This window comes from Syngnathus typhle, linkage group LG3 (genome assembly GCF_033458585.1).
Source record: "Syngnathus typhle isolate RoL2023-S1 ecotype Sweden linkage group LG3, RoL_Styp_1.0, whole genome shotgun sequence".
NCBI classification, from domain to species: Eukaryota; Metazoa; Chordata; class Actinopteri; order Syngnathiformes; family Syngnathidae; genus Syngnathus; species Syngnathus typhle.
The window spans coordinates 6,484,145-6,508,650 of NC_083740.1; the positions used below are offsets into that span (position 1 = coordinate 6,484,145).

Here is a 24,506-nt window from a genome sequence, read left to right on the forward strand (position 1 = left end):
GTTCTAATCCTTATAGTGTGAGTTTGAATGTGCTCCCATATTTGATATTGCAATAAAAGTAGAAATCATTTCCCATAAATCATGTTGTGGCAGAAGTAAGGAACAAATCTTTATTCCATGACTGACTGCCAACAAATGAGACGAAACACAAAAGTCATCAAAGCTACAAAGACAATATGACGTAAAAGACACACGACTATACACGACTACTGGTCCTAAGGTCCGCTACAATGTTAAAATAACAGAGCGCGCGCGCACGCACATCGCGTGGACCACCCCGCCTCGGTCCCGCCCAGCGGACCGACCCCACGGAGAAAACACAGTGTGGATCATGTGACAGCAGCAGTTTCTACACGACACATCGAAGACACACACACTGACAGACACACAAAGTGTAAGTCAGTGGATTTCGTTAAGTTAGGGAAGTTGTCGCCCTCAGCGCGTCGACACCACCGCGCGGAGTTGACGGACTTGTTCTCATGTCAGTGACGCCGCAATAGAATCACTTTGCAGCGGACTAAAGCGGAGAAAGTCGTTCCAAGTATCTCCAGCAAGTAGACGGCTCCTGCTTCGTCTGAAAGGTGAGTTGATCATCATTCAATAACGGAAAAAACAAAAGGGTTGACACTGTTGGTTTGCCTCGTTGACACACTGAAGAAAGTTTAGTGTCATATTAATTATAATTATAGCATTTATTTATTCGAGAGGCATGGGATTATCTTTAAAGGACACTTTTGTCTGGTTTAGGTTTGTCTTACACATTGAGAAGTACGCTGTTTAATATTACACTGTCCATTCCTGTCAAAATTAAAATACTGTGTAGCTTCTTATGGGACGTTTTGTAATGGAATGCAAATGTAGACAATTGGTTGCGAATACGCACATGGGGTGAAGGACCGTAGGTTTGATTCCCAGGATGTACCAGTGGAGCCTTTGAAGTCAAGTGTGTGATAACATTTATTCAGTCTGTATGATCTATTAATTTCCAACAATATTTAGTACATTTACATTTGTGAATAACAACAGCAAATATTCAAATATGTCAATTACAGATACGTCTGGGCAGTTGTGAGTGAGAGTCGGGTTGTTTGAAATACAATTTAGACCAGTGTCCTGCGACTTAAGGTTTCCCTGTTTGATCCCTCACTTTCCTGCCTTAATTGTTCAGTGTGCTGGAAAGGCTCTTTAATGATGTCATTCGAGGTGATTATGATGCCAAAGCTAGTAACGTAGACAGAGTAGGGGTGACAGCTGAGTACACGGTGTGAGGTGACAGGTGTGTGAGTCACACCTGATGCGCTGCGTTCCCCCCTGCATCCTCTCATCGAGGCCCGTCCCTCCATCCCCCTGGCTGTGTGTCTCTCCACGTTTCCTGTGCTTTGTTTCAAGGCTAAGGCTTGCGTCACACATTCCTCTTGGCATATGAAGCCCTCATCCTGTTTAGAGGCCAACGAGCGAAAAGCGAGGGAGGAGAAAGGGATGTGGACGTGGGGGGGGGCGGATGAGTGGAACGGGGGCAACCTCAGCTTCTTTGTCTGACTTCATAGTCCTTTGTGAGCACTGGTGGAAGCTTTAAGGAAAGTTATTTATGATTATTTGGACACTAGTTTGTCTCAAGGGCCAACCCCCCCCCACCTCCACCCCCCCAATACATCCACCCACCCCTGCGCCTCTTTCCCTGAATCAACATGCTGATGTTATCTGGTGGAACAAAATGCGTAAGAGTGCACACACACACACACACGCTGCTCAAAGGGCACGTCTTGTGGAGCACAAGAGCTAAACATTAAACTGGTGGCTGCTGGATAGTTGGTCTTCCTCTGCGAAGAAGCCGAAGAGGTGAGCACACGCAGACGGGCCGGGCCGTAAAACGAAACGCGAACAGGCTGTTACACAAGCCCTGCGTCTCAACCACCGGATCTGTCTCTTCCCGCCTCCCACAAGCACACACAACAGACACACACTCGCACTCTTCTACACGCACGCACACACCACCTCCCCTTGAGGTTCATTGAGGTTTTGTCATATTTGCTTCCTTATTTCTTCCAGGTTGACATAGTTTAGGTTAGTGTGGCTGTTTTCGTTTTTTCTTCCATTCGCCTTCTCCTATTATTTAGGTAGGGAGGTGAAGTTTTTTTTTTCGGGGGGCAGTGAGACAGGAAACCACAGGCCCCCAGCAGCAGCCCCCCCCCCCCACCTCCCTCCCCTTGTTCCCTTCTCTTTCTCTGGCTCCCCTCTCTTCTTTAGCGCCCTCAACCCATCACGCCGTGTGGAAATAATAACAGTGCAAGGGCTTCCGCTGTTCTCTGGAAAGCTTCACCTTTCCGCCGAGTGTACGGTGTCTTCGTATGTCAGCTGTAGCCTGACTTTTAGTGTGCGTGCGTGCGTGCGTGTGTGTGTGTGTAATGATAGATTTTGGTTCATCTTTCCTGACTGATGGCCTCCTTGTGTCTGGCTCTCCAGAGACTCTCGTTGTGCAAGAGATGGGCTCTGTGCTGGTGTGAATGAGCACTGGAGTGATGATGACCAGGGTTAATAATGGAGATGATCATAATGATGGAGGGCAAGCTCATCGGTGCTTGTTGATGTCATCTATCGGAATTTGAACGTAACGGCTGAACACAGTAGAAGCCACCGAAGAAGTACATATTTCCTACAAGGGCACTACATCCAGGAGTAAGTCGCCACCTAGTGGCCTGGCAGTGTCTGTTGCTAATCACTTTGTTGATCATTTTGGCAACACCGTTTTGGAAGATTAATGAATATCAAAAAAATCTCGCCCAAGTTGTTGGCATATAAACATCAAAGTTCAACTACATGGTGGTGTAAATGAAAACACCTCTGATATTACCTCATCACCTTGATGAATCATGCAGTTAGCATTCTAATCAGTCGGCGCTAATCAGTTCCGTCCCGTAAGGCTAAGAGGGGTGGATTGGAGGAGGGGGGGTAAAGTAGGAATGAGCTCAGAGTGGAAATGAGTCCGTAAAGACTGAGAAGACGAATAAGAATGTGGAGAAATGTGCGTTGTGGCGTGTTTCTTGGACAAAGCTGTCGTCTGGAGGTTTGCGCTCTCTCTGGTGATCTCATCATCTCCAGCAGTTTTGCCATTAGAGCGTGCACGCGCAAAGCCCCCTGTGCGTGTATGCACGCGTGTGTGTGTGTCTATGTCTGTGTGTGTGCACGCACGAGCATGTGTTCATGTCTGTTATAATTTAAGCTTTTAGTGATTTAATGTGTGTATTCTGTTGAGCAAGCAGAAACGTGGTGTGTGGTTGTGTGCATGCATGCAAGTGTGTGCGTATGTGCACGCGTGTGGTTAAGTCGGTAGCCAGGGACTCCAAGCCACAATATTTTCCCCCCTCAGTCATGTTGTTCTTTATCATTCATGGAGCGAGAGGAAAGAGGAGAGCGTGCGGTGCCGATAGATAGGAAGCGAGCGGTGTAGAAGAAGACAAGTTTCGAGAAGAGATGAAGTTAAAGTGGGCGGTGTCTTGCGAGGTTGGGCGCCGCTGACCTAAAAGGACAATATTTGCCAACCACACTCTACATGCACAAACACACACATCAAGAGTGCACAGGTAGTCGACTTTTATTTACAAAGTAGGTGCAGCACACACTGGCACCTCAGCTTCGAGTGTGCTTTGTGTTGTAAAATTTCCAGCAGGTCAACTTGAGCCGCACGCAAAAAGCCTGCTTTATACAATGCCCGACAATAAAAGTAGGTCAGCCAAGCGAATTAGTTACCCGTGCACAGACTTATGATCTCTAGGAGAAGAGTTGAATCGCAAATAATGTTGGGTTTTTATTGACACCCTCAGAAAGGCATCCATTTAGCTATGTGTTCATTCTTGTGGTTGTAATTGTGGTTTAGATCTGTTTGGAGTATTTTGGCCCCCCTCACTTGTCAGTGTTAAGATTGCCTATTGTCTCTTTAGATTTGTATAACAGTGAAGAATGTTCAAATGTCACAGCCTGTAAGTGTTGGCACCAGGAACAGATCAATTCTATTTCCAATGGGAAAATTCACTTTAAATGTGGCAAGGCAAGGTAGCTTTATTTGTATAGCGCATTTCAACTCGACAAGTTGTAGGTCAACCAGTATTCCATTTTCAAAGCCCCATTAGATTGCGCAAGAGGGGCCAATATGTGGTGGCAAGTGTGAATGTTACCTCCTACTTAAGCATTTCTTGGCTAACTTTAATTGTTGAATCTCTTTAAATGTTCCTTGCATGTGACTCTGAGACACAAATATTACCAAACAATTCTTTTGGATGTTATTATTTTTTAGACTTTCCAGGCTGACTGTCACGTTCACTTGATGTTGCATGGTTCAAATCTTTGCATGGTTCAAATCTTGCATGTATCAAATTGTCCACTTCCCTTTTTCAGACGGGTCTGCTTTTTGATACATCCTTAGAGAAGAGATGGTCGGTCCCTCATCAAGCAGTAACCTACCACGTGTTCTCGAAGATGATCATAATCAATATTAACAATTTACATTTGAATTACCTCACTATCTTCGGACCTAAAGACTCTTACCTTAATAAATGAAAATAATATGCAGAAAAGTGAGCATCCGTGTGTGGCCTCATATCTGCCGTCATCAATTTGTTGTGTGCCTTGCTGCATGTTCTGACAAGAAGATTGAACTCTCTGAGCATAAATCAACCTCGGAGGACATGAAATGTGAGGGGAAATGTTTGACTCTGTCTTTTGAGGAGTTTCAGGAATTTAGAGCGCTCGGGAGAGATTTTGCCACTGTAATTTTGGGAACAGCTTGACACACTAAGTCACTTTGGAATTTATGTCACATTGAAGGATAGGTTGGACGATACCTTGAGACCATCAAAAACCAATGTCAACCAAGGCCAATGTCAGTGACACAAAAACTGGCAAAAAATCTTTCCAGAAAGAAGTGTGCGATATTTTACAGCCCTTTTCCCCCCCCGGGGGGAAACTTGAAAGTATCCTAATATTTATGTCGTTAGTTATATAAAAGGGTTCAGGCAAAGTGATTTTTTTTTCTCCAACATAGCGTTTCCATATCTGTGCTTGTATGAAAACAGCCAGCAAAACATAAAAAAGAGCATATGTATTGTTGGCATGAAACTATTTCCTCATTGCTGAAATCACAGTAGGCCTGAGCGTTGTCCAAACAGTCGGAAGGGGAGAAGCTCTTGCCTACGCCGCAAAACGTCTGTCACCTGATTGGCAAGCACAAAAGCACAACTGCTTGACCTGCAGTTGAACTACAACACAATAAAAACCCGCTTTAGAACGCAGAGCCACGCACGCACGCACGCCGGCCACACCTGACTGCTCGTTCTTTTGTGTTTCTGTGGAGCCGCGCCATGGGCGAGTCCTCTGTCGTCATGTTCACACCCTTCCTGACCCGGCGGGCAAAGTCTCCCGCTCTCCCATTGGTCTGTTGGCCATCTGGACTCCCGGTGTGTCTGTTTGCGTGTGTCTGTTTTGGAAGGGCGTGAGGGCCTGTGTTCTTGTGTCCCATTTGTTAATAATTAAAGGCTAACTTGTCTCCTGACTGTCGACTTTGATCGGGTCACGCACATGCACACACGCAAACACACGCACACACACACACACACACACACAACTGCTGTAAGGTAAATTCTCTCAGTACAGGTCATGTTAGCTAAAGGCTCTAGTGAATACACACACACACTTATTGAGGAATAGTCATTGTGGTTACACCTGGTGTTTGTGTGTGTGTGTGTCTCCATTACAATGGATGCTGGCGGTGGAGCAAACTAAGAAAGGAACTGGTGTTTGCGAGTTGTTAAAAACTTTCAGAGGAAGAGGATACAGCAAAGAGGTTAATAAACAAGATCCATAAACAGCAGAATTGACCAGAAGCCATCAGAGTTTCTTCAGAATAAAAAAAAAGAGGAATAATATATAATGCTTTCGTTTTACCTAGTAGAAAAATAACTAAAGCTTGATCTTCATCTCTTCTGAATGCATTTGATATTTATGTCTACAGCATGAAAATAGTTATATTTCATATCCATTAGATTATATCTTCCATAGAAAGGAAGTCAGTTGAACTCAGAAACTGACAAAAAAAAATTAAGTTAATATTTTAATTGCATCTAAGAAACTTATTTTGGGAAATTATGAGGATAATCAAGTAAAGTCTAAACTGGACTCCCAGATTTGAACCCCCAACCTTAGAACCATTCGTCCGTCTACCGTTCTGCTCATATAATATTAAATGTCATATCATTTCCTTTATGGATGCTAAGCTTGCTGTGTGTTATGCTTTATAGGATTTCGGCCATTGCAGCCATGTTGATGTATGATTACCCCCTGAAGACAGACATGGAGACGGTAAGCCACATGTATGTGTGTGTGTGCGTGTCTCATGCCTGAGCATGTTTTGATGCCATGTAGTCAGCACATAGCGACCCGCACTCATGCTACGTGTCGAGACAGCCCAGTTCCCACATTCCGACTCTTCCTGGACAAACAGTACGCTGCAGTACAGTGGCCATTTGCATACAATGGCCACGCACGCCGTCATTCAGGAGGCTAATCAACACCGGTTCTGACAGACATTCCCAAGCAAAGCTGTGCTGACATTTCTTGGCGGCCTGTAATTGTTTGGGAGGTAGAAGCTTGTTTTCGCCGGCATGAGCGGAAATGTTCATCTTTGCTCTTTTGTCCCCTTTCCTTTCTCCTGCATCCTCTCCTCTTTTCTTTCACAGTCATTCTACTCATCGCTAGTGAAAACGCCGGAGCCGTACGGCGTCATCTTCTCCCATCCGGCCCACCTCTACCACCACAGCCACATGCAGGCCCTCGCTCAGACTCATGCTGCCAGCAACCCATCACACGCCCAGCTGGAGCCTGTTGATCTGTCTGTGAGCAAGCGCTCGTCCTCCTCCGCCACCTCCACCTCGTCCTCCCCTCACTGCTCGTCCGCCTCTTCACCGGCCTCCTCACGAAGCACCCCGCCGTCCCCTTTCAGCACTGCCAGCCGCGTCTCCCCGCGCTGCTCCCCCCAATTGACCCAGCGGCACCCCTCGCCGTCCCACAATCTCCCGCCGCACGCCACCTCGCTGTCGTACCCCAGCATGGTGCCTCCTATGATGGGCGCGGGCTCGGGCGTCATCCAGAGCTCGGGGGTCATGGTGTCTCCAGTCATGGTGCCTCTGTCTGTCCTGTACCCCTCCCCTCTCCACTTGCACCAGCCCATAATGGTGAGCCCACCTCTTACGACAGACGAGGACCATCATCACCATCATCGTCATCACCATCGGAGCAGAGAGCACAAAACAGGTGGGCCCTCAATTGTTGCTTTTGTTTCTTCAACAGACTCCAAAACAAAATGCACACAGTCATTTTTTTCCTTTATTTTCTATTTTGCTTCCTGCAAAACAAAAACGACAACAAAATCATGCCACAAATCAAATCACATTTGTCATTTCAGAACATGTTTATATCTCAATTTCTTAAATTGGACTTGTGTTAACTGTAACCCTGGCGAGAGACTTGACTTTGACTTTGTGCATAGTTCAATCCACAAAGTCATTGGATGGCCAGGGCGATGCCCACATTTTGCGCAAGCTAATCAAAGCCGAGCCTCGTCCTGAGCTCATCCATGAGCACCACAGCAGCCACGACATGAAGTCATCGGTCATCAGGATACCACACGGATTTGAGTAAGTTTTACACTTGTACAACCATACTTAATCATTTTCTTGTGCTCTGGCGAAAGATTGAGCATTGAGGAGGTATTTCAACAAAATCAAGCTCAACAATAAAAGCAACATTAAGATGTTGCAGGTCGATTAATTTTTGTTTAATCATGCAACCGTAATATTGTACATGATGGCAAACGTTTTTGTAGTAGAAGTTTATTCTCCAAACGATGATGGATGTGAACAGGTGATACAATGGATATTCCAAATTCTTTCGCTGCACCATTTATTATTGAACTTCCAGGCACCGAGGTCGTTTGGTATGAGTCTCCATGCGCCGAGGCAGCTTTACAAGTTTACATCAGCCATCCGAATCCTGTCGCCGCCACTCTTCCACTTCCTGTTCTGTCTTTCGTAACAACCTCCCCCCCTCCTTTTCGCTTCCTGTGTTTTTTTAGCGCTCGTCGTCTGGCATCTGCAGGTCCCACATCTATTCTTCTGCTTCTCCTATCGCTCATCTGTGCTTATTCCTCGGCCTTTCATCCGCCATTTAATGGGCAAGTGTCGTCAGGTAGTTGTTGGCATAGTTTGGAAGTCATCGAGGATAAGCGGTTGGGAAGATGAATGTCAATGTGCCGAGTGTGGCTGTGGGTGTGGCCAGTGCTGTCATCACCTCACAAAATATAGGTCATGTTGGCTCCCCACTGTGTGTGCGTGCGTGTGTGTGTATTGTGCGCAACTAAACATTCCTTTGCACTAGACCGATGTGAAAGATTCATATTTCAACACCTTGCGTCTGCTTTCAACCACCACCACTTTATCACACCGCTGTATACACATGGACATATGCACACACACATACTCACACGTACTCGTACACAAAAAAAAAAAAGAGTTCAGTCAGTGTGTAACATCAGGGAGCTGTCATCAAATCTGATGAGACTTGAGGTGTGTGAGCAGTTTTGTGCCACCAAAATATTATTTTTCTGTATTTTTCATCGGAATGACTGCTACACAGTATCTCAAGTAGGATTTTAAGTAGGTGGAACGGTTTGGTAAATCTCCCCAAAACTTTCAGGAGAAGTTACGATTTTTTAGAAATTCAATTATGAACCCACATTTGAATGAATTTAACAATTATAATTCAAAAATTATTATTATTAATGAACTTAATCCTTATGATTGCCCCTTTCTCGTTAATCAACGAATGAAGTTGACTTTTGCACAGTACTTGGCCTATTTTTAGACTACTCCGACAAAAAAGTGATGAAACAAAACCAATAGGTGTGGTGAACTGGAAAAAGCTGGAGTTGTTTTTCAACCTTATTATTGCGCGGGAGGGTTACTGCCGCTGCCAAAATAACAGTTCACTTGTGTGATTTCAACATCTCGCAAAGAAGCTGATGAGAAAGACGCCTCCTGCTGGTTGAACCTCTAACATGATCCACTCTCTTCTCACTGTGCTTTCAGGGGCAACAACCCGTCAGTTATTGTCCATTCAGCCGCTCAGCATCCTCTCCCCGCTGAATCTCCAGACTCACTGAGGAAGAGAAGAATCCACCGCTGCGATTTTTCCGGTTGCAACAAAGTCTACACAAAGAGTTCGCACCTCAAAGCGCACCGCAGGACGCACACAGGTCAGATACTTCACTTTGTGGGTTCCTTGTATCCATTGCACGGCAGTACCACTGAGAATTACAACCACAATCATAAAATGCAGCTAGTTGTCAATAACTGGACAGAACAAATAAGCTACACAGCCCATTAAAGCATAAAAATGGATGCAAATAGCAATGCTGCTGTTTTGGCTAGCGAAGGGGGTTAAAAGGGCTCAGGAAGTAGCTGTGAGATTTTTGCAATGCGAAGTGCGTACCTTGGCTCAGTGAAGCTTGACAAACTATGCATTTGATTGTGCTACAGAACTGCTCAAGCATTTTTCTGTCTTTGAACCGTGAACGTGTTTGTGTGCTCATGCAGGTGAGAAACCGTACAAGTGCATGTGGGAAGGCTGCACGTGGAAGTTTGCCCGGTCGGACGAGCTGACCCGACACTTTCGCAAGCACACGGGAGTCAAACCTTTCCAGTGTCCCGACTGCGAGCGCAGCTTTTCCCGCTCCGACCACTTGGCCTTGCACAAAAAGCGCCACCTACTGGTGTGAAACGCCAGCTCAGGACAACTTGATTAAAACCTGGTGTTGAATTCAACGTTGGACTATACCACTTTGACTTTGGGGAGAGTGGGGTATAAATATTGGACTCCAATGTATGGATTAGGGCAAGCTTTAACGCTTTCACCTCTTTGAGCTGAATATGAGCTGGGATCCTACTGCTACTCATACGGACCTTCGAAATCATTCACCGCGTGTTGCCATTCCAATTTAGGGATCCAGACATTTTCTCTTTTCAAATGGATTGCAACATCTCAGCTGGTTTGAGAGTGCTTCCCCCTTGTGGCTTTACAGAACACACATATGGAAAGCCCTTTGGACATTTATTCTGTAGGCCTTGATATCCACCTTTGGGTCCATGTACAAGTAAATGGGTGATGGCAAAATGAAGCTTCACATTTGCTTCATGAACCAGTTGTATTTTTTGGATTGTTGAACTAAGAGTACCATCTAGAGGACTCAAAAAAATACAGCAATTGTTTCATGAAGCAAATTTGAAGTTTCATTTCCTATCCCTACCTTTTATGAATAAATTCAACATGCTACTAGAGCACCTCATTGACTTACTAGTGAGTACATGGACCTTCAACTGGATAACAAAGTTATGGACTAAATGCTCAGTACTTTCCACACACATATGAACCAATTTTAGTCAAAGGTAAAACTTTTTTTTAAATTGCCTTCAAGGGCCAGTGAAATGTGAAATTTCCACATTGTATCACGTCACACGTATTTGTCAGCAATGTAGCTAACTCAGCTAATGCTAATCCCCAAATTGAAACAGCACACACCTCATCTGCTTCTAACAATGCCTTCTCTTATGTGCACACTTTAATGGAACACAATGCAAGAAAGATGCACTTAATCTGGGTTAGAAAGTATTTTGATGGATTTTATTCAGAAATGTGAAGATTGCTGCACTTGGGGCATTATTGTTTTGGTGAGGACATGAGTGCAGCAAAATCTCTCATTTCTTTATCAAGCTTATACAGTACAGTATATTTATATTATGGTCTGTTTGAAAGGGTTGTGATGCTATGTAAATGTAAGTTTTTATCCTGAGACAGATTTATTTGGGAAAATGTCAGCGTTTAAGGGAAGGAACCGAACAGAACTTGTTTGCTTTCAATATTTCTACATTCCAAAATAATTCCAGTTTTCTCTCATTTGGCTAGTCCTTCTTTACAGCCGCCAGAGAACAAAGAGAAAAACAATTTCTGTGTGTTCATGTCTCCATGCAGTGTGCACTTTAAAATTCTAAACAGCATTCCCAAAGGGATACATTTATCCACTCATAAACTAAACATACTCGAATGTAGCGGCTCAACAGATCAGCATTTTTCAGTTTTTGCCTGTATGGTTTTTGTGTCTGCAAATATAAGTTGTAATATATATTCATTTATATTTTATAATTGTTAGACTGAAAGGGCAAATACAGGTTTTTATTAAGCATGATTTTGATACTCATAATAATGAAAAATATTACACATTTCTGCAATGTTGTGTCTATCATGAACCTTATCTCTTTTTAATCTATTTTGGTAATTCAAAGGGAATGTGTTAAACTGTGAACATAACTGTACAGATCTGTCTGCAATTTCTTTTAAAACAGAATATTCATACCATTTAATAAACTTATTGATACTATTTTCAGAATTGTGCGCATTCTGTTTGCTCTACGGTAATTCAAAAATATGAGTCCATGGAATCAATATTTGAGGAGTAGGTTTGGAGAATCACTAAATATCTACAGTACTGTAAAAAGATTAGTAACCTTGTGCTATTATTGTTGATCAATTGCATTAGATTTGAGTTACTAGTACAGGCTATTTATCCCCTTACTACGTTTCCGGGATCAATTAAAATGAAAACGTTGGGCTCGTCCGGGATTTGAACCCGGGACCTCTCGCACCCTAAGCGAGAATCATACCCCTAGACCAACGAGCCACATGTTGGCGTGCGAGTTAAAACTGATCAAGCCAAATCTAAAGAAGGCATGCGTTCAACCATTTCTGCTTGCTTTATACTTCAGCACCACTTACAACATGCACAATTTCGTCACGCATGACCTTGTACTGCAATTGCACGTCACTGATGTCATTGTAATTTACAATATTATTATATTATAGCATGCGTGTGATAACTCTTCAACGGTCAGTAACTCCCACTCTTTGAGATGGTTGAAGAGCAGTATGATCCTTGCGTTGTTACTCAGAGGACGGTAGTTGCGGGCAGGCACAAGTTACAATTTTGACAGATTTCAATCTTGGGCAACAACTATTTTTTATGCAAAAATGCCTCTATGCATTCCGAGGAGGACCAAGAGGATAGCTTGACTGGCGTTTACTCTTCGGTGATATTGTGTCAACTTAGAGACGATCGTTCATGGACGGCGCGAGGACCTCTCTTAACAGTTGTTGTTACTCTTCGATGTGGCGACTCACCGGCCTGCCGACGTGGCGAGGCGGAAGAGGAGCCGCCGGCTGGTACCAAAGGGGTGAGTTGAGCTGTCACTTTCATGCACCAAAACAATACAAAGTTAGACGCTTCACCCGGTTTATAAACACGGTAACATGTTTCAGCAACGTATCTGCATTGCTGAAGACGTTTTTGGACACGCATACAATCAAATGAAGTGGAATTTTTGCGTTTGCAAGCGTGTGCGATGCAATGCAATTGACATTATTTGGAAGTTCTTATCTTCTTTAGTGTTATGAGAAGTTAAATGAACGAATGACACGCCTTTATTTTACTGTCATAAATTTAAATGACTGTTTAGGTTTGTGAGTAACAATGCGTAAGAGTAATTGCAAATCATTGTGCCCCCCCCTCGGCCCATCCCTGCGCTACGTTGTTTATTTTAGAAACGCAGGTTGATGTTGAAGACCTTTAAACAACCAAAATCAAAGTTTCTGCACACAGTGTGTGTACATAAGACAGGATGACACAAACGCTGTGAATATATACAGTCAGTAACCAGCAGGTGGCAATGTGGTGCTGTTGTTTGGTTACTAGTTGAATAAATCTCACAATTTGTATGCTTATTTGTCATTCGAGGGAGGAAATTCATTTACATGCAGTGCTTATCGATTTTATACATTATTAGAGATGACTTGATACTAGGTCAGTGCTTCTGAGCGTGTTTATGGCAGCTGGCTCACCACTGCATAGATACCATCCAAAACGCTCTTATCATGTTCAGTATATTAAAGCAGATATAATCTCCACTTCCAGATCACCATGTCCCAGTCTGCCCCCTCTGATGCAGAGAGCCTTCCTGCACCGGAACTGCCCCCACACTCTGACCTCAACTGTGGCCATGATATCCCTGAAGCCCCCGCAGAGTCCGCTGAAGTTCATCAACCTCCACAGATCCCCGAGAGTATCCTGCAGGCCACCGAGGAGGCGAGCGAAGACACCAGAGACATCCTCACTTCCTCAGAGAGTCAGCCGGAGTCTGAGGGTCACCTGACAGAATGTGACCAATCAGTGAGCCTGGAGCCAGATGCTACGGAAGAGGAGAAGGATGAGAAGGTCGGTCATTCAGCATGAGATAGATGCAATAGATTTATTTTGAGAGATGTTGAGGATGCACACGTTAACCTAAAATAAAAACGGAGCCAATGCTTCATGTCAAGAAAACTGTTGTGTGCAGAGCTCACATGAGAAGAACGATCAAGTTTGGGGAGGTTGGGGTTCATGGGGCAAATCCCTCCTGAGCAGCGCCACTTCTACAGTGGGTTCGTCTCACACATGGCCTCATCCATCCATGTTCTGTCTTCTTTGGATTTTCATGTTCTCTGTGTGTGTAACAGGTCACAGTCTGACATCGGTCAAGGTGAAGGCAGGAGAAGCTCTGCGTCTACACAAGACCTCCGTGGGAGAAGAGGCCAGCGAGGAAGTGGAAGACACAATGGAGGAGAAGCCAGAGGGAGGAGAGGAAAGCATCCAGATGACAGCCCATGAAGAGTCGACCTCTCCTAACGCTGGCACCTCCAACAGGGGCGTCTTCTCTGCCATCTCCAATGTTATGCAGAACACGGTGAGCAAACATTATCAAAATCTGCCGCTAATCACAATGACAAAGATTGATTTATGGGGAGGAATGTTGCAAACTCTTCTTTTGACCCCAAAAATTCCTCTGTTTTATGTCATGCTTGGACTCTCAGGGTAAATCTGTGATCAGTGGTGGGCTAGATGCTTTGGAGTTCATCGGAAAAAAGACCATGACCGTTCTGGCTGAGAGCGATCCAGGTTTCAAAAAGACCAAGACACTGATGCAGAAGACCGCCTCGCTCAGTCAGGTATGGTAAGAAAGCGTGATCACGCCCCATCTTGGCACGGTTCGACCACATTTGTCTTCATTGTAGATGTTGAAGGAAGCGAAGGAGAAAGAGCGAGCACGTCTCAGCAACCAGCTCATCAGCGCACCGACAGCTCATTACGGGATTCTTTTTGATGACTACCAGGGTTTGTCCCATCTGGAGGCTCTCGAGATCCTGTCCAATGAAAGCGAGGCCAAGGTCCGCCTATACTTTTTGTCAAGGAGAGTGCAAATTGAGAACTAAAGCTGAGTGTGGCCCACAGGTCCAAGCGTACCTCTCCTCCCTTGAGGAAGAAGATCTGGAGGAAGTGAAGAAGGAGCTGATTTTCATCAAGGACATCTTCACCAAGAGAGAGGATGATAAAGAGGAGACCAGTAATGAAGAGCAGGCCATGGGTAACCCACGTGGTGATATTTTAAATTTAAAATCATGCTGCTTGCTGAAGTCTCGTGAGATTAGGTCAAGTCACACATTATACAATGACATATGAGCCTCACATTTTTTGTTTTGGGTTGACCATGAAAGCATTATGGAAAATATCCTAGCTACACAGTTACGGTAAAAAAATTTCAGTGAACTGATTTTAACTGTCTTGTCTGTGTGTTTGTTTGTTTGTTTGTTTGTTTGTTTGTTTGTTTGTTTGTTTTTTGCACAAGCCGATGAAGCAAATGAAGAGTTCATGAGTGTTCTGACCGAGTTGCTCTTTGAGCTTCATATCGCTGCTACACCGGACAAACTCAATAAGGTAAAGTACACATAACAACCGTTTTTATTTTGGGCTACATAAGAAGTGGCACCTCACCTTTTCCACAGCAAGGGGCGCTCACTGTGCTCAAGGGACCAACCATTTTTTTAAACGGACAGAAGGGGCAAGTCATTTGTAAAATCTATCGAAAAGATATAAATTGTTTATTTTGATAATCAAATAACAGTAATCACTTTTTTTATCATACCGTTTGAATTATTCAATAAGTATTGCTTTGTCACCTTGGTAGGAAATCCATTTTAATCCGTAGTTGCAATGTGTCAGTGTCAATATAATGAATCCGCATCTTAGCATTTAATCGTGCAGATGAACATGATGATGAGGGTACATCCAAATGCAGCGCTGACAGCTCATTAATTGTGCATCTCCAGGCTCGGATGAGCGCACACGAGTGGGTGAGCAAGGTGGAGCGGCCTGTCACTACAGAAACAGTTGGCAAGGAGACGCAGGAGCAGCCTGGAGGAGAGAAAGAGGAGGGAGATGGAGCGGCTCATGAGGAGAAGAGGGAAGATGAGGAGGGAGAGATAAAGCAGGAGGACGGGCGCCAATCTGTGGAGGTGCGTTGTCATCACTGTGGTGGGCCATTATTCGAACACTCAATACTTGTGATCTCATTTTAGTTCGCGTTTGATCCGCAGGCCATCTACATGTCGTCAGTGGGCAGTCTGGCAGAAGTGACAGCCCGAAGTATTGAGCAGCTCCACAAGGTGGCAGAACTCATCCTACATGGCCAAGAGCAAGAGCAGGAAAAACCAGCAAGGGATCAGGCACATGTCCTCACCAGGTTGACATGCGCCATGTGTAAGGAAGTGGAATGTTTGGCCAGAAAGTTCTCTGACACGCTGCTCCTTGTTGGGGTAAGCGTGCAAGATTTGACGCAAATGTGCTCAAAGGAGATCACAAATTGTGTTGGAATTCATACAAACTGTTCTTTCTCAGTGTCAGAGGAAAGCTGAGGAGCTCACTCCGCTTATTGACAGTGTGCTGCTGGAGGTGAGAACTGCAACTTTTGAACTCCACACACAGTTAATGAATGCACCTAACATTGTGACGCAAATTTGAACTTTTGAACTTTTTGAACTTTGAAATTGTGTCTCTGTCTGCAGGGGTCCAACAGTACCACCTACATCCAAAATGCCTTTCAGCTTCTGCTGCCCGTCCTGCAGATCGCCCACATCGAGGGCCAACCTTGCAAAACCTGCACAGGTTCAGATGCACATGCACATGCACATTAGCGCACACGTTGTACAGAAAGTGTAAAGTAATTCCACACTAAGTGCTTCTGTCAATGTTGTCGGAAGCTGTTTATTTATGTGTATAATACAAATTTAACATAAGGGGGCTTTCGTGTGTGGCTGACCCTGTTGATGTTTGTTTTCGCAAGTGCTTCACACAAAGATAATCTCCAAAAATGCAAATATGGGTTGGTGCTTACAATATTATATATATATATATATATATATATATATTATAATACTTGCACTCCATTTGCCTTGACTGACACAAGAGGAATGTTTTCCTTTTAAAATGCCAGTATTCATGATTACTGTATTTTTGCGTGCGATATTAGATGACATCTAACACCTCCAAATTATATGGCCTTGAAGGAAATGTGTTTCCCCAATGTTCACCCTACTAGGATCCAAATAACATGTATAGCTATGAAATAAATGCTCTGAGCTTTCGCAATGTTCTCGTTGTTGGTATTTTTGCATCTATTTTAGTGTCCTGCCTTTTAGCTGCATAATATGGGAAAGATGAGGGTTTTTGTTTTGTGTGGAAACGTTGCGTTGTAATGTTAATGAGCATTTGAAAATGAAGTCACTTTACACCCTAGTCATGGATGGATGATGATATTGTTGTGTTTCTTTTTCTTTGTGAGACTCGAGCTGTGTTCAGCAGCTCAGCTCCTCTGTGAGGGAAAAAGTCACTGTTGGGCGGTGATGAAGATTAGCTGCAAGAGAAATAACGTTACAGTGACACATCCATGAAAAATGTCACCATTATTTCAAGATCGATACTTTCAACAAGATTATTGGTTTGTGGTTTGCCATGAGATTGTAAAATGGGTGCCTTGGCTTAATTAAGTTTGGGAAACACTGCTATAGATTGACTCGTGCCCTGTTGTCTTGAAATGACGACTTAGGTGGCAAAGAGCGATGGCAAAATGTTTTGAGCAAAGTGGAACATTTTTCTTCCAATCGTCATACCAATGTGTTGGTTTACCAGTCACATAAGAGTGTTCCACAGGTCCATCCAGTACAGTTTCTGCATCATCTGAGAATTTAAGACACAAAGATCGTGAACAGAGTGCACCAAATGTATTTTTATGACTAATGGTATTATGAGCGGTGCTGAAGTGTGTTTGCATGTTAAAATTTCCTACCGGCTACTTGGACTTCTTGAATAGTAGATAATCCTGTCATGAAAAACATACGTTCACTTAGAATACTTAATATGTTTTGTTTAATTCTATTATCTTACTGACCTGACCATGTGGAGCGAAGCTCGCACATATGAAGGTTTCTCTCTGAAAAATATTAATAAATAAATAGTCATGTCATTTTAAATGCTCGTACGTGAATTTAAAATGCGACAGAAGTTACCTTCTAAAATCTTGATCTTGTCATTGCTTCCATCTAGTCAAAAGGCAAATAAGATCTCATTATCTCATTTGATACAGTGTGTGATGGAAAATACATACTATAAGCTTAAAAAAAAAGAAACACTTGTTTGAATGCCTAATTCTAGTTCAAAGCCCCAATTTGAAACCAACTCCAATTAATGCTCTAGGTGTGAATGGGTTTTACCAGTATGAATAAATGTATTTCAGTGTCCATTCTAAGTCATTTCATCCCACTTCAACTCTATTTGAAAACCCTCATCTGAAACCATAAATCTACTTGGAAATTAGAAAATGAGATTCACCTTTCAGTTGCTGCCCAGTGAAGCTATAACAACGCGGGTGTACTTTCTCTGATGGACAGAAAACATGCAGGTACATAAATTCAAATTTGCCACTTGAGATGCTTTTCGTGCATTTAAGTGTGTGTGTGTGTGTGTGTCTTACTGCAGCAGTGTCCACTCCGTTTCAATTTTCTGAGGAAAGCTGAGCTCAAGGTCAGCAATACCAAACACAAGAGAACCAGCCAGAGAATCCTCAACGCAGCACTCCACTCATCTGGACCTGAGACAACAACACTCCAATATCAAAGATTTACCAACAGTACGTGTTAGTCATAAATTCCCAATCAAACCTTGTGTCTTGACTAACTCTTTGTTTTCTGCGACAGGAGAAACTGTGTAATTTGACAGTCTTAGCAGACAAACGGTGTGATTGGATGTCTCAGAGGTGGGGGGGACTAGCGCACAGCAATAAGATGCCACGCTGCAACCTCCGTCGTCCGTCTCCTCAGGTGGATGAAGCCGCAGTGAGCTGGAATTTCTGTGGCCTCTTAAGGTGAGCTTCAAAAAGGTACTATTTCCTAGTTGAAGCTTCACTGACACTTCAATGTGGACATTTGCAGCTAGAAATGGAGAAATGTAGCAAATTAATTTTTGGAAGTGAGAAAAATAGAAGTTAGACTTGCAGCTAGCAGGCCTTGAGATGACAGCATTCATAAATGGTTTGTTTGGATCACTTTACTGGTGCAACGTCAGACATTTTTTCCAATAATGATACAAATTCCCACGTTTAATTGACAGTAAACGAAATCCTCACAGGTACCTGAAAATGAGTTGTTATGATATAATTCCGCCACACTGCCTTGTGATTCACACATATACCAACTCGTGTGAGGCTCTTCGCCGCTTGCATCGTCTGACGTGGGGCCGCTGTCAGCTTCTCTCTCGTCACACCTCTCACGCCATTCCTCATCTCCTGGGATGGGAGGCGGGTCACATGACATCTTTCTTTTCACCTCAGCCTCCACACTCTGCCAGTTTTCCCTTTTCTTGGCTCGCTTGTCCCGTTCACACGGCAAACAGACCAGGTTGACTTTTGATACTGAAAGGAGATTGCACAATCCAAATATTAGAGTAGTAATTTGGACATGCGGGAAGTGGAGGAAAAAGACTTTCGGGTAAACAAATCAGAGCAGGGTAAAATTGGAAAATAAAACGTGTGACAAGTGTAAGAAGTGAGGATAGCACCGAGTGTGAGCACGTGTGAGCAAGAGGGGAAACCATTACGCAAGACAGAAACCGTCTACTACAGGAGGTGGACTAGAGCTCCGGCTTAAAGATGCAACAAAGTACTGGCTAGGAAAAGCAAATAAACCAAATCACAAACTGATGATACAAATTAAGAAGCACTTCCTGTAGAAGGCACAAAGACACACAAATGTAATTCCTCACCTGTGTATGAAGTGAAAAAATCCGGGAGGCAGATGATGATGACGATGAAAATCACAAGGATGAGAAGCTTAGTCACAATTGACCATCTCATGTTCACACATGTGCAGACGCAAACACACTCTCCAGTGTGACCTTAACCCTGTGCTATCTATCTGCCTCCCCTCTTGGTTCATCTGATCCCAGCAGGCCGAGCGTCCAAGCTCACGCCTGAGAACGAGGCAGGCGATGAAGCAACAGGGCCGTCGACACTCAGCACGCTGCGGCTCAACGCTTCTCTTCCGCTCCTACTTCCTGTCGCGGTTCACACCAAGGCTGACAAATGGACGTTGATCTCCTACGAGCACAATGTGAGTCGAAATCTCATGTATCTGAGTGAGAGTGTTGAGAGGAGCAATGGTGTGCGCTGTAGTAGATGATGGACAGTGTGTTGCGATTAGAGTTTTGATTAAATGGTCGCGTTAATATGTGTTTAGTGTCGTGTTGGTGTTGATCGAACTGAGGCGAGTGAATCTATAGACATTACAAATCAGATGACATCAATCATCCTTAATCTTGCCATGATGACATTACAAATCAGATGACATCAATCATCCTTAATCTTGCCATAATGACAGAAAATGACCTTACAGTGTTGATTTAGCATCATTGTTAATGTTAAAAAGTTTTCTTGCTGTGGATCAGACACATGTTTCATTGTTGGTTCTACTTAAAGTCCTCCTAAAGTGACAATAAATATGTCCTCTAAATTTGACCCACCACAATGTTATTAACAACCCTGGCAAATTGAAAAGGTTCAAAGAAATGGCCACAATATCTGCGTAAAATGAGGCTTCAAAGTCATGAAAAATCAAGCCTTTCTCTCCGCTCTCAAACGTTGGAGCTGTCTCTCTCAGTTGTTAAATCAGTACTAATTTTAAGACTTGAAAAAAATAGATGCAACAACTTCGAGCATCATCCTTCTGCCTGCAACATTTGCATAAGGCCTGCGGACAAAATGGGAACTTGCTGTTTCAAATGAATTATCAACACTTTTTATCAAAAAGGATTTTTTACTTTGTATTGCCACAGTTACAAAATGCTCACTCTGTTGCATCTGTTATTGGAAATGATTACCATTTATCAACACTCAATTCTAAAAAAAATAAAAAATACACACACACACACACACATCCTGTTGTAGGCACAGCTGCCAGGTGAGGTCTTATCTCCACCACACAGTTGACAGCCTCGCTGCCTCATACTTTTTGGTTCTGCGGCTCACATGCTCACATGCCTTGCCAAATCCAAAAATGATGTGCTTACTGGTAACATTGGTAATGTCAAAGTGCAGAGTCATACTGGGAGCAATAGAAAACAACAATATCTGCAATACCTTTCTAGAATGTTAGAGGAATATATTTTTTCTAGACACTGACTATAAACTTGAAAACATTTCCTTGGGCTTTTTAATTAAATAGCTGTGATCTAAGTTATTATTTTGAAATGGAAGAGAAATGAAAGCAATAAAGTATCGGGAAATGAAAGCATCTATGAGAAAAGGATGAGGAGGAGGAAGGGGAGGAAGGAGCGCGCAATGATTTAGTGCTGTGTAAGCAGTGAGGCGTCGCCTCGAAAGCTTTATGAAACGTTACGTCGCAATTATAGGCTTCTACATGGAGATGAGGTGCGCTTCAGAGGTGGAAAAGTTGCCCCCTTCCATCTCAGGTGCTGCTGTTTGTGTGCAGAAAGATGTCTGTGCATTGTAGCTATGTGTATTTCACAAATTGTTGGAATGGTCCTCTTTTATTGTCACTTTGCTGACTGGAGGTTCTTAGAAGAGAGCCGCATCCCTTTTGCAACCCTTCCTGGCTGTCTCCTCCGATGCCTGTAACCTTTTATGGCGAGTGCGAAAAGCCCATGTCAATAAAATCTTTTGAACATAAGGAAAAATCAATGTGCACCAAGTGCAGCTCACCTAAACAGCTCTCAGTGCAATAGAAGAGGAAAAGTGTCTCCACTCCATAAATTGACTGGATGAAAATCTCTGTGCTCATCGGGGTACTTGAGAATATCTACTTGTGTTTTTACGACTTAACCTAAACATTTACATTTAAAAGGGCTTTATTGTTCTCAACTTGCACAACAAATTTTAGAGGCCTCTTGGGAAAACACATTTTTGCATGTGGACGGCGCTTGCAATAAAACTGGATCATTAACACAATCAAAACACACACCGAAAAACAAATTGCTGATGACCAAACAATTTATTGATCGATAGATAAAATTGTGGAAATAGCCTTTTCTCACAGTCAGATTTTCTTGACATTAACATGCATGGGTCTGTGTGTGTGTGTGCGTGTGTGTGTGTGCGTGTGTGTGTGTGTGTGTGCGTTCTATATTTAGAGCCTTTCAGAGGTACTGTGAAAGCATGATGAAAGATGAGCTCAGCATTTCTATGCCAAATAAATGCTATCATGCGTCTAGACTACTTTTATCACAATCTTATCAGTGACAATAAGATTGGTCTTCTCACTGATGTCGGCGGGGGGTTGGGGGGGTGGGGTGCAAACGTTTTTATTTCTGGATAATGTTATTCAGTTCTTGCAAGGCGTGTCTAGCTGGTGGCTTGATGAGAAATACTGCGTTGTACAGAGATGAACTGTATTCCGTCAACTCTCCTCAGTTGATTGAATTCATTCGTTCACTCTGCCAGTAAACAAGGTGAAAGCTAAAAGCTCCCTGATATCCTTGAAACGACCCCCTCCAGTAATTATCCCACATAGTGCCGATTAATGCTGAGTCACAATCTCTGGCTAAACGCTAACAATGTGCTCATTTGTATTCTCAACATCTTTCTTTTATCTTGCACTTAGTCACAAACTGCCTTTTGGTTATTGGAGGACAAATTGCCCATCGCCTGAGCCTAATGATTATCTTTCTTTATACGCGCAATAAAGGAAACCGCCTGTGACTTTTCCCCTCATTTGTGCATTGCAAAAGTCACTTTGACTTGAATTTACTGTGCTTTGTCATTGAATGTCAGCAATTGAAGTTGTACTTCTAATGTCCTAATGGTAGTAAGAACACATAAATAAATAAAACACAAATAAAAAATTTTAAGGCGACGTATAATGGAAAACAGACTTTGGAATTGTGTCTAAACATGTGAGTCTCTGGACTGGCTGCCCTCCCATTAGATGTGGAATCACACCACAAATATATATATATTTTCTGACTGGCTGTACTAGAGATTGCCTAATTCCAGAGAAAGACTGCATTTGCTAAAATAACTGCTCATGTTTGGGTGGGTCATTAAATGCCACAATGTGAAAATACTAATTTTCTAGGGCACCTGTCAGTCAAAGGCCTATAGAGCAGGGGTGTCAAATTCATTGAGTCTTGAACACACGACATTTATTGTTGGGGAAAAAAACAACAACTAACAATTGGGCTTGACTTTGTAGAAAAATATGAAAACTTTTCAGGAGCGCACAATGTTAATTTCCCCTTTAGTGTTATGATTCATTGTCTCTGGTTTTGACATTTGACTTGGAGGATTTTAGAGTTTTTAAACAAGTGTTTGACCTGAAATAATTTAGAACAATATGGCGGGGCTGTCAGCGGCGCCCGCTATCTCTTTCTCATTTCCATTGGAGCGATGGGCTCTCTGTGATTGGTTAGCTGCTCGCGGCAGATTAAATTATTAAGGCCTGCTCTTTATTTGGCTGTAAATGCTCCCTCTCATTTTCCATCTCTTGCTCGGTTGCTCAGTCGTGTTTTCCACTTCCTCTCCTCTCTCGGCCCATTTACGGAGAGACGGAACAAGAAAAGAGGGCACTGCAGCACTATAGTGGAAAAAAAAGCAGGGAAATGACACAGATACCATCGTTGTTTTTTTTCCAGTTGAGGAAATTGGAAGGAGAGATGCCAACCAGTGGAAAAAAGATAGAGGCTGATGAAATATATTGGAAGGTCTTTGCGTTTGAGTTTGTTTGCGTGCGTCCTTATCTGCCCGTCCATCTGTATGTGTTTGATTGCCTAACCTTGCCACACGTAAATTGCTGCATGTATGCCGGCACCAGTCGAGTGTTGCACTCAGTCGTGGGAAAGCTGTTCATGTGCCAGGTGGCTGCTGCCTAAGGACAAGAATACGAGACAATCACTGACACAAAAAAAAAAAAAAAAAGAGTTGTTTTCAGCCCGTGTCACTAACCAGTCGGTTATTTCTACTCGGTAGTACGCTGCCGCCTGCACTCTTTTGTACTAGTGATGTGCATTCCAGTTCTCGAGTGAATTGAATCTATACATATAGGTGTGTGTGTGTACCAACATGAAGCAAGCTTCATTCTCTTCCTTTAGATGCAGCACAATCAAAAGCTAAAACACACTCGCTGCATGCAAATGAAGTGCTGAACACGCACCCGCACACAGCAATGAAGCAGTCCTTGATCTATGTTCTTTCTACATTGACCAATTTGATGGAAGTTAATAAGGATATGATCAAGTGTAGTTGCTCTGTGTTTTAAATAGTGCACATGCAGACTCAAACGTTGCCAAGTCATGAGCGTGTGTGTGTGTGCGTGTGCCTGTAATTTGCTGTTCATTAGTGCACCACCATATCAGTGTAATTGTAATTCACAAAGCACACTCCTCCATCTGTGACTGTCACGTTGGATGGATGATGTGGGGAACAAAAGGAGCTGTCTGCATACCAATAGACATAGTTTAGAATCACACAATTGAAGTTGGCAGTGAGCATGTGTACTATATTTGCACCTTGTGGCCAAGTATGTGATAAGGGCGGGAATCACCATATTGCAATATTTTTCTATTGCAGTTGTGCAATGATTGATAATCAGAAGGTCATCGACTATTCATTACGATCTGGGTAATTGCACGAGAGAACAGCTACAGAAATACATGGAGACAGACACAGCTCCTCAGGAAGCCGCAGTAATATTTAAGCGTGGAGGATGATGAATATATGTGGTTGTGAGTATTGTTTTTCCGTAAATACGCTCAATTGACTTGTGAATGGTAACCTTGACGACAGCACAATAACAGCCAAGACAATACGAATGTAGGTAGCCATGGGAGCAGTGTTTACTTTTGACTGAAATGGAGCAAACGTGCTTGTGTGCATGCATTAGAAAGCAAATGTAAAAGGTAAAGTCACCCATGTAACCTCCCGACAGCGTCGCTTTTAAGCTGCAACAGCAAACGACCGATATGCAAAATGAATTTTCCT

The 24,506-nt window shown here is 43.2% G+C and overlaps 3 protein-coding genes and 1 non-coding gene across 9 annotated transcripts; 2 read left to right on the forward strand and 2 right to left on the reverse strand.

The window, feature by feature from the left end:
• Nucleotides 1-306: 306 nt before the first annotated feature.
• Nucleotides 307-11,479, forward strand: klf3 (Kruppel like factor 3 (basic)). Of its 2 annotated transcripts, XM_061275380.1 has the most exons (6): nt 308-581; nt 6,291-6,351; nt 6,729-7,302; nt 7,538-7,685; nt 9,135-9,301; nt 9,642-11,479. In XM_061275380.1, exons 2-6 carry the CDS (start codon nt 6,310-6,312, stop codon nt 9,821-9,823), a joined length of 1,113 nt encoding a protein of 370 aa, XP_061131364.1. In that variant the 5' UTR covers nt 308-581; nt 6,291-6,309; the 3' UTR covers nt 9,824-11,479. The 2 variants fall into 2 exon arrangements, with proteins under 2 accessions (XP_061131365.1, XP_061131364.1); XM_061275381.1 differs by lacking the exon at nt 6,291-6,351 and having other exon boundaries at nt 307-581.
• A 228-nt stretch (nt 11,480-11,707) lies between these two features.
• trnap-agg (transfer RNA proline (anticodon AGG)) lies at nt 11,708-11,779 on the reverse strand. Its single transcript has one exon. It is a non-coding gene; the product is annotated as a tRNA-Pro (tRNA).
• Nucleotides 11,780-12,119: 340 nt separating this feature from the next.
• Nucleotides 12,120-16,616, forward strand: fam114a1 (family with sequence similarity 114 member A1). The gene is made up of 12 exons (XM_061275363.1): nt 12,120-12,329; nt 13,067-13,366; nt 13,488-13,572; nt 13,648-13,874; nt 14,002-14,136; nt 14,203-14,355; nt 14,420-14,552; nt 14,814-14,902; nt 15,295-15,480; nt 15,562-15,780; nt 15,863-15,916; nt 16,030-16,616. The coding sequence occupies exons 1-12, from the start codon at nt 12,135-12,137 to the stop codon at nt 16,156-16,158; spliced, it is 1,905 nt and encodes a 634-aa protein (XP_061131347.1). The 5' UTR covers nt 12,120-12,134; the 3' UTR covers nt 16,159-16,616.
• On the reverse strand, nt 15,044-19,555 carry LOC133151942 (uncharacterized). Of its 5 annotated transcripts, none has more exons than XM_061275385.1 (10): nt 19,280-19,555; nt 18,651-18,929; nt 18,181-18,450; nt 17,994-18,110; nt 17,852-17,899; nt 17,530-17,562; nt 17,417-17,453; nt 17,310-17,342; nt 17,150-17,200; nt 15,044-16,877 (listed from the first exon to the last, which is right to left on the reverse strand). In XM_061275385.1, the coding sequence occupies exons 1-9, from the start codon at nt 19,368-19,370 to the stop codon at nt 17,197-17,199; spliced, it is 912 nt and encodes a 303-aa protein (XP_061131369.1). In that variant the 5' UTR covers nt 19,371-19,555; the 3' UTR covers nt 15,044-16,877; nt 17,150-17,196. The 5 variants fall into 5 exon arrangements, 4 of the variants coding, with proteins under 4 accessions (XP_061131369.1, XP_061131367.1, XP_061131368.1 ...); XM_061275383.1 differs by having other exon boundaries at nt 17,412-17,453; XM_061275384.1 differs by having other exon boundaries at nt 17,134-17,200; nt 17,412-17,453; nt 19,280-19,554.
• Between the last annotated feature and the right edge of the window lie 4,951 nt (nt 19,556-24,506).